This window comes from Polyodon spathula, chromosome 24 (assembly GCF_017654505.1).
Source record: "Polyodon spathula isolate WHYD16114869_AA chromosome 24, ASM1765450v1, whole genome shotgun sequence".
NCBI lineage: Eukaryota > Metazoa > Chordata > Actinopteri > Acipenseriformes > Polyodontidae > Polyodon > Polyodon spathula.
The window spans coordinates 7,520,320-7,530,664 of NC_054557.1; the positions used below are offsets into that span (position 1 = coordinate 7,520,320).

The window sequence follows — 10,345 nt, forward strand, 5'->3', positions numbered from 1 at the left end:
TGTGTTTCTGTTGTTGTATTTATGACGGCGTAGCCATGCGTTTGTTTTGTTATTGTTTTTGTTTGTTGCGTTTGTTTTGTTATTGTTTTTGTTTTGTTTTTATTTTGTTCTGGAAGAGATGAGATTGGCAGCCCGTCCTCTGCCAGTTCTAATTTGAAACCTCGTGCAGAAGGTGACCATCTCCCGAATTAAGTGATTAATATTGTTCAGGAGATGGTCACCTGTATAAGCCTGCAGCTCTCTTCCCTCTTGGGTGGGGTGTTTGAGAGGCTGAACGAGAAGAAGGAGCGAGAGAGAAATTCAAAATAATACTAAGGATCAGTGAAGGCAGTTGCCCAGCCTGTCCTTAGTTTTAGTTATTATTTTGTGTTTGTGATTTGTTGAAAACCTTTATTTTCACTCTGTGAGCAGTGTTTATTTTTATTCAAATATTTTATTTATTTTTGTTGTCTTTAATAAAAACAGCGCGTATATATATAAACAGACACACACACACATTATATATTATATATATATATATATATATATATAGATATATATACACACACACAACACACACACACACACACACACACACACAGTGCCTTGCAAAAGTATTCAGACCCCTGACCAATTCTCTCATATTACTGAATTACAAATGATACATTGAAATTACGTTCTGTTTGATATTTTATTCTTAAACACTGAAACTCAAAATCAATTATTGTAAGGTGACATTGGTTTTATGTTAGGAAATATTTTTTAAGAAAAATAAAAAACTGAAATATCTTTCTTGCATAAGTATTCAACCCCTGTGCTGTGGAAGCTCCCAGTTTGCACCGATGAAAGAAATTGCCCTAACGAGGACACAATTACCTTACCATTGGCCTCCACCTGTGAACCATTAAAGTTGTTGTCACATTTTCTGGATAAAAACCCCACTGTTGAAGGATCATTGGTAAGGCTGTGAATCTGAAGGAAAATGAAGACCAAAGAGCATGCTACAGAAGTTAGAGATAAAGTAATACAAATGAATAGATTAGGGAAAGGGTACAAAATAATATCCAAGTGTTTGGATATCTCAGTGAGCACAGTCGGATCAAAAATCAGGAAGTGGAAGCTGCATCACACCACACAGGCACTGCCAAAAAAAGCCGTCCCTCAAAACTCAACACTCAAACAAGAAGACGACTAATCAGGCCAACAATCACTTTGAAGGAGTTACAGAGTTCAGTGGCTGGGAGTGGAGTAATGGTGCACCAGTCAACCATATCAAGAGCTCTGCATAACACTGGCCTGTATGGGAGAGTGTCAAGAAAGAAACCGTTACTCAAAGTACCATCTGAAAGCACATCTGGAGTTTGTCAGAAAGCATGAGTAACCCAGCTGTGATGTGGGAAAAGGTTTTGTGGTCAGATGAGACCAAGATAGAGCTTTTTGGCCAAAACTCAAAGCGCTATGTGTGGCGAAAACCTAACACTGCCCATGCCTCAAGACACACCATCCCTACAGTGAAGTATGGTGGTGGCAGCATAATGCTGTGGGGATGCTTCTCATCAGCTGAGACTGGGCATCTTGTTACAACTGAAGGAAGAATGGATGGAGCAAAATACAGGAAAATACTGCAAGAGAATCTGCTTCAGTCCGCTAAAAAACTGAAGCTTGGGAGGAAATTCACCTTTCAGCAGGACAATGATCCCAATCACAAGGCCAAAGCAACATTGGAGTGGCTCAAGAACAAAATGGTGAATGTCCTACAGTGGCCCAGTCAAAGTCCTGATCTCAATCCCATTTTGAATCTGTGGCACTATTTGAAAATTGCAGTCCACAAGCGTCGTCCAACCAACCTGAACAACCTGGAGCAAATCTGCCAAGAAGATTGTGTCAAAATCACTCCGACACTGTGTGCAAAGCTGGTACATGCTTACCCCAAAAGACTTAAAGCTGTTATTGCAGCGAAAGACGGCTCTACCAAATATTAATGTGTGGGGGTTGAATACTTATGTAAGCAAGATATTTCAGTTTTTTATTTTTCTTAAAAATATTTCCCAACATAAAACCAATGTCACCTGAAAATAATTGATTTTGAGTATAAGTGTTTTAAAATCAAATATCGAACAGAACGAAATTTCAATGTATCATTTGTAATTCAGTAATATGAGAGAATTGGTCAGGGGTCTGAATACTTTTGCAAGGCACTGTATATATACACATACACATTTTTAACATGTTGTTAAGCAATATACAAGTTCATTTACATAAAATGTATTGTAAATTTAGAACATGTTTGGAACCAATAAAACATATTGTTATTATTATCACTATGTAACACAATTTTTGTTCCTGGGTAGTAAGTTATTTACAGTATAATCGTAAATCTCGAAAAACTACTCACTTCTAAATCTTTTGTAGTCATTTTTGTATTACTTTGGTATAAATACATGTTAATTTGGATTCATACGTTGTTTTTCTGACTTTATGTGAACGAAAAGACACACATTTGCCCGTTTTCCCATTGGAAATAGTGATATTTTGAAATATCACTGTCCTGGTCACAAAAGCAAAGTTTGTGGGGAATAATAGCCATTTTCTATACTTTTGAGGCATAAGCAATTAGGAAATAACACTTACTACCCAGGAACAAAAATAAATAAATAATTTGTTACACTGTGTTATTATTTTGATTCTAGGTCATTCCATGGTATGTGATTGTCTGCAAGAATGAAACAAATGACCCAAACATTATGTTACTATTAAACTGAGTATAATTTAAATGTAGGCAAACTATAGCATACTGTAATGTTCATTATTAGGTAAAAATATAAGTCTTAAACCAAATGAGAATGAAAAAGGAAGTCGTGGTGTTTTCACCTGTTTTCTAACTGTCTTATCTTGCAGAATGTGGTGCAAGTTTCAAATGTAACACTCATTTAGTTTTTTTCTTTCTGTGTTTCATTTTTGATATTTAATGTTGTTCAAGAAACATCTTTCAATGCACTTTTGCCCCAAAATATTTTGAGGTGTATCTGAATCAGAATATACCTGTTCGATATAAATTTGATTTAAGCATTACATAGGAAAAAGATATATACACATAATACTGTGCCATAAAATAACAATTGTGATTTGTTTTATTTAAAACCTTTATTTTCGCTCTGTGAGCAGTGTTTATTTTTGTTCAAATATTTTATTGATTTTTGTTGTCTTTAATAAAAACGGAGCGTGCAGTGCGTTCTTTTGAACTGCAGTTACCTTACCTGTGTGTGCCTCCTCATTCTGGCCTGACATCACCACATATATATATATATATATATATATATATATATATATATATATATATATATATATATATATATATATATATATATATATATATATATAGACACACACACACACACACACACACACATATATTCATATTCATTCTTGAAGGTTTCAGTTACAGAAGCTAAATACTTGAGGGGTGCATTTCTCTGCATTCTCACACGCTGCTTGCAATCCACCTACATGTTTCCTTGTTACAGCAGCAGCTACCTAACCAAGGTGGATCACAATAAGCTACAGCCACCTGAAGCAAGTGTGATACACAGACAGAGTGGAAGTGGTACTTACATAGTCTGATACTCTCCATAGCTTGTGCTAAAGTGCGTCATTTAAAATGTCAGCTTACGTGAATAAGTGCTTCTCTAGATATATCTAAAAACGTAGTGTGACATAAACAGGGGTCTTCCATATACCCCCCAGATTCTGCAACTCTTAATAACAACACAATTTTCTCAGCAAGTCCCATTAGCATTAACACGGCTTCCACAGCTACATAGAAAAATGTGTGAAGTAGACAGATTGACAGAATAAGGGCAGCGTATTATACACTCAATAACCGAAGCTAAAGAAGGTTCTCATCAAGTTTCACTACAACTGGTTCTCTAGATATGAAAAAAATTTAAGTTGGACATGCAGATACATCTGGATGGACAGGCAGACAGCCTCTATATACCCCAATATTATAGTTCATTCAATAACTTAAACGCGATCCGTAGCAAGTTCTATCCCAACTGGATAAGAGGAACTTTGTAAAAACATTAGCTCTCCTTATATTCCAGATTCCTTACTCTTCTGCATATTGTAGGCACCCATCTGTATCAATAAGCCTCAGAAAGGCATGTCGAAACGTACTGTCTTCACAGAAATCATAGTTCAAGCTTTGCTACGGGGGTTTCTCGCTCTGTGCTGCACGGCACACCCTTTGCTTGTAATGGTTCTGTGTTTCTCCAACATCATAAAAGTGAGAATGTTATGTCATCTTGTTTTCTTCATACCTGTATCCTTGGCAACCAGTCCTGTTGGAAGGTCTGGCAGCGTGGGGGAGTTCCAGCTATCCCTGGCTGTTCCTCGAGCGTTACAGAATTCCCATCTCTTCTGCTGCAGCTGCTGTAACCAGTATCTCATCACCTGTCTGTTGGGAGCCTGCGGAAATCAGTACAACATTATTCAATTTCTCCGATATTCATCAAGATACGGGTCACGTTACTTCAGATTACCTTTAACTGCAAGAGTGAAAGTTTATACACAGTTCTTTCCAAATGAATTACCTTTTTATTGTCAGTTCCACAGAGGTAAATATCTGGTCATTGATTTTCACAAACAATTAAAACATGGTAAAAGCACAGGTTACACAGCTGTATTTTGGGTTGAGTAACTGCAACATGTGACTCGGGTTGTAACACGTCACATTCACATTAAACCGAGTGCAAAAGTAAAAACTCTTTGCTGCACCGCCTACATTTAACCAACTCAAGCTACAAGGATGTTAGGCCTCATTCTTCAATGCTTCCCAAAATGAAAACAGATTGTGGGAAATGCCCACTTGCTGTCACGGCTGAGAAGCTTTCGCTTGGAACAGGAACCACACTGAAGAAGTTCAACTGTTCTTCACGCCTAGCTGTGTAACCCCTTTTAAACATTTACCATAATAAATGCATAACAAAGCATGGTAAAGCATAGGTAAACACTAACGAATAACAAGGCACGGTAAAGCATATTAATTAACATGGCAAATCAGGGTAAACTATGGTAAATGCAGAGTATAACCATGGGAAGAGTGTGGTGAAAATGTAAAAATACAGAAGCTAACCTTTTATAAGGACACATTAACGGATCGATGCAATTGAAATAAGACAGTGCAGAACTGCTGCAGAAGAGCTGGGAAGACATGTTGGGTGATTTCCTGCTGAAACTTGTTAACCGAATGCCTCATGTTTGTGAGGCTGTTATTAAGGCAAAGGGTGGCTATTCTGAGGAATCCAAGATTTAGAGCCAATTTTAAAATTTTCTTGAACATAGCTTTGATACTCCTTATGTTTTGTTTTGTATATTGTAACATGTGTTTTCATTTTCAAGTATTTACAGAAATGTATACGACGTAAAACATTGTCAATCATGAAAAAAACCTAGTTTCCAGCAAGTGTACTCAAACTTTTGACTGGTACTGTGTGTGTGTGTGTAGGGGGGGGGGGGGGGGGTGCGTGGGTGCGTGCACGCGCGCGCGCATTCCCCCGGGGCTACATGACGCACCGTCACGTGTGCAGGATGCGCCCTATAGCCTCGATGTCGCCGGTTCGAGTCCAGGCTAATTCCATTGCCGACCGTGGATGGAAGTTCTTAGGGGGCGGAGCACAACTTGCCGGACGCTGGCCCGGGGGGTGGGGGGCTTAGGTCGGCCAGGGTGTCCTCGGCCCACAGCGCTACCCGGAACCCCTGTAGTCTGGCCAGGCGCCTGTGGGCTTGCCTGTAAGCTGCCCAGAGCTGCATTGTCCTCCGACACTGTAGCTCTGAGGTGGCTGCAAGGTGAGTCTGCAGTGTGAAAAGAAACGGTCAGCTGACAGTTCGTCTTCGTCGCTCCAGAGTCAGCGCAGGGGTGGTAGCGGTGAACTGAGCCTAAATAGTAACAATTGGATATTCTAAATTGGGAGAAAATATTAAAAAAATTGGCGACTACTAAATTTTTGAAAAAATGAAGCATTAATATCGTACAGCTATCAGATACACATGTATTGCACAATACTTCAAAGCAAATAAAAAATCTATTTGCTGAAGCGGTATTTTATTTTAGCCAACAAGGTGTTCACGTGTGGCAGCAATGCACTAGCAAAAGTATCAAGGAAGTGATCTCCCTAGCAACAAGCCTCCTATGTTGGTAATGGAGTCTTTCAATGCAGCAGGTTTGAACAGACATACAGGTTTCATTTCCTGTTGCTTTGCAATATCCAGCAACTCTTTCTTTGTAATGTTTATCTGGCGTTGACGGTCTATCAGATAGTGGTAAACTTCACACTTTGTGAACTCAGGCAGCGATAACCAACTGTAATTTGCTTTATGACCATTCTGAGAATGATTACAGAATGTTTTATTTACCAAGGGTGGTTATCCTTACACTGCTGAAAGTTGCTTTCAGGCGGCATTCTATTTTGTTTTACATTTTTAAAATTACTGTTGGTCCGCAATTCATCTGGTAAGATGAAGGAGATTGCGCATTTTCATAAGTTTGTTAAAAGGTACCCCATTCAAATGCCCAGCCACACATACAATCTTGTAATAAATGCTAGCTTGTGTTTCTATTAGTTTAAAATAAAAACGACATTCAAATCTGTCACAGCTGCTGGGTCCTACCACCTATCCAATGATCATTAAACTATTAATTGGCGTTTCTTATTCTATACGATCTGTACATACTTGTGAAAATCTCATTAACTGACAGATATCCGAAATCCATACTAACAACGCAATTACAGCGTCAGACATTGCCTGGACGGGAAAGGGCAATGACAATGTTACAGTAAGCTACCAAGTACATCAAATAGATTTTGTAGAGTTTCAGCACAAAGCAAATAACCAATTTCTAACCAACATGTGAATGTGGATTAAATAGTTTCGCATTCTTTCAAAATTAAATGACCTGTAGATATTGGTATGGTTGAATATAAACCCCGAAGCTTCTGAAATACACTCGCTGTATACTGTCACCACTACTTTAATACACTCGCTGTATACTCACCACTACTTTATTACTTAGACCTGTTTATTTTCTTTAACTAAATAGACGCCAAGTTCGTGGAGCTGCATAGCACCTCGCTGACAAGAAGAACTTCCAGCGTGGGTGTTGTAGTCGGTGTTGTGTGTGTGTTTGAATAATCTTACTTGCAAACATGTCTCAACATTGCTGTCACTTGAGTCTCAGACAACAGTAAACACTCAACGCTGAGGTGAGGGTACTTGCATTTCACATCATTTCTACCCATATCCATACGTGGACCGTTTATTAGCCGCAACTCTGACCAAGTCTCAAATCTCTTCACTGATTTACATTACACTACAAACTAACAACAATGCACTGTGTCACTAGTGATAAACGATGTCTCCAATTACCAGAGAAAAACAAATAAAGAGCAGCACTACACGTAGCATACTGTAAAAGCATAGAATTACAGTGCATTGTTTTTTGTCTGATATTATTCAGAGATGGTCATTTAAAATGAATCAGTTCTGCCAATTGTTTGACTGATTGATTTGTTTTGGCAATGCAATTTTTTTGTTAGTTTTTTTAAAATTTTTATTCAAGAAGTGACGTAAATTAAGCGAGCACTGAACGCCTCTCCCAAATAAATGAATCCCACTGCATTTAATAATAATAATAATAATAATAATAATAATAATAATAATAATAATAATAATGCAAATATGGCTACTCCTCTGACAACCACAAATTGGTTCCTAGTAACAATAACAGTAACCCCGTTTTGGAGTTAGAAACTCTTGTTATGGATTCCAAAATGTAACAGCTGGTTTACCTTGAGGATAAAGTCATTTCCAGATGTATGGATCTCAAACTGCCCTTCATCGCCAGCGTCCACTTCATAACTAAAGCAGGCATCGGCTATTTCAATATGTCCCAGAGGTAGGGAGTCTTGGGGAGTCTTGAAGTAATACAAATAGCATTTTCTGGGATCGTAGACAAACCAGCGGCTTTTGAAACCCCTTAGTGGCCCCTTCCCAGCTAGCTTGTACAAAAATCCGCATAATTTCGCGGGTTGGTCCTTGGAGCTTTCACTGTCTGTCACATCCAGGGACCTCACAGGCGTAACCCTGGGGTTTCGCGCAGGACTGATCTCACTCCCATCACCTCCATGCATTTTCTTCAAAACAACTTCTTGTCCAGGTTCAGCGGATACAAATGTATACTCACTTCCAACCTCATGACTGGCCGCTCATAACTCGTGGCGCCGCAAAGCACCATAGGATTTGTAGTTCTTTAAACACTAAACCTATATAGTTTGATATTTCCGTTTACAAATTGCAATACAAGCTACACTTATTACTTTAGTTATACTAGTTTGGTGTTTATTATCTCAGGTCCATTCACAACACAATACGTTGCATAAAAGTAAAATATCAACATAGACCCTGACGGAATACAACACTTTTGTTTTTTATTTGAGCACATACAACAGTGTGGAATCCCCCTGGGCTTCATCAATAATGTATGTTTAGGTGGTTAATGCAGAACCGCAATTCTCGAAAGCTGTAAATGCTGTAAAATCCACCGGTGGCTTATCCATAGCTAATAAAATAATTTAATTTATCTTAGCCGTCATGCACTTCTATTTGCTATTAATCACATGGTGCGTTTTGAAAGAAAATATTTAATAGCAAAATAATTCAAAAATGAAATCTTGTCCCATAGTGAGTTAACCCTTATAAAAGTTTAATACGGTATTTTTTGCACGGTACTAGTCGATTTCAGAGTAAGCAATGCTGTAATTCGGCGTTGCGCGGGGAAATTCAATATTTCAATATTTCATGCATGACATTGGGGAACCGCAGCCTTATGGTGCCCTATAAGTTACTGATCTTGGGTGTCGCACAATGCGCTCAGACACTTTTCGCTTTTGTTTCTTTTTTTTTTCTATTTTGTTATATCTTTTTACAATTGTTTGGTTTTTGTGGGTTTCTAATTTGAGATACATGGCTACTGTAATTTTGGATCCAAACACAGCCCTGGATCTTCCCCTGGATGAAAGAGGAGGCCATGCAAAGTTTGGTTGCACCGTCTCCCCCGGGCTCCGAATGCATAAAGGAACAGACAGACAGACAAACTTTCTTCTTTATATATTTAGATAAAATCACTAGATGGTGCTAGTGAATCATATTGCAGATTTCATTAAAACTCCAGCAGGATGTTTGTTCAAGCTATTCTACATTTAAAGATACACTGTACTTGTTTCAGAATGAGATCCTAAGCTGAATCCTGGTGCCTTTGCTTAAAGACAAATGCAAGTCTAATATTGCTCTCAACAGATGCAGATCTTAATACATCTGCCATTGAAATCAATACAAATACCACTCCCTAAAGTTTGCTACAGAATGCAATACTCTGTCTATTGATTGACTGAGTATGTTGATTGTTGCTTATAAGCACCACTGGGAAGTTGTTTTTGTGCCTTTGGAAGGATATGCTATCAGTCCTGTCTACCTAGTTTGGGGCAGAAGTAAGATATGCAAGATCATTACTCTGTCTTGCACATCTGAACTGAAACAGATTTGAAGCAGGGATATGCATTGTTTCTAGGTTACATGGATACCACTGGCACACTTAATCAAGTGGACAACGTTATGAAATAGTGATGTCACATCACTAACATTTATCATTGTCCATACCAGCATAACTAAAAATCATATTACCTACTTTATAAAGTACTGTAAAGCATAAGGTCTTGGCTCAGCATCAAAACTAGAGCTACAGTGATGTCAAGAGACTTAGTCAAAACAATGATGTCCAAATAAAGGGAGCAGGCCTTATCTGAAAAAAAAAGAAAGCTACATAACAGAATACACTTAGGGTATTACAGGGGTTGGACAAAACATTAGAAACACCCTCCTTAACACTGTAAGGCCATTTACACCATCAGCACTTTTCTAGGGTCTTTTTCAATGAGTGTACTCCTTCTGAAAAGACTGAAAAGAGGTTGTTTTAGGAAAAAACACTAGGGGTTTGCAACTGTAATTTCACTATATCTCTATACAAAAAGGTTTGAAGAGTTGATACTGTTTATTAGATCGATAGAGAAATCACAATGTACAGTAGAATTATACAGAGTACACATAATCCCAGGTAAGTAAATGAAAATGTAGATAAAGTATCTGTTTAACTCTATGAACCCTAGAAGACTTGTCAAAGTTTTTACCATGATGTACAATATTGCAGTACACATTTCTACAAGTATTTAGTTCTGGAGCTCTGGGAAAGGCATGCCTCCTAACTGTCTGTGTGTATGACATGTGTATGAACTTGCAGAGAATCATTCACATG

The 10,345-nt window shown here is 38.1% G+C and overlaps 1 protein-coding gene across 3 annotated transcripts in view; it reads right to left on the bottom strand.

The window, feature by feature from the left end:
* LOC121299011 (TBC1 domain family member 2B-like) overlaps positions 1-8,210 on the bottom strand; it is a 31,072-nt gene extending 22,862 nt beyond the window's left edge. For all 3 annotated transcript variants that reach the window (XR_005947351.1, XR_005947350.1, XM_041226440.1), the window contains exons 1-2: positions 7,827-8,210; positions 4,299-4,446 (exon numbers count right to left, since the gene is read on the bottom strand). Coding sequence is in view for 1 of the 3 variants with exons in the window: in XM_041226440.1 (XP_041082374.1) it covers positions 4,299-4,446; positions 7,827-8,168 (490 nt within the window). In the remaining 2 variants the exon portion in view is untranslated. The remainder of the gene's footprint in view (positions 1-4,298; positions 4,447-7,826) is intronic.
* Positions 8,211-10,345: the final 2,135 nt, after the last annotated feature.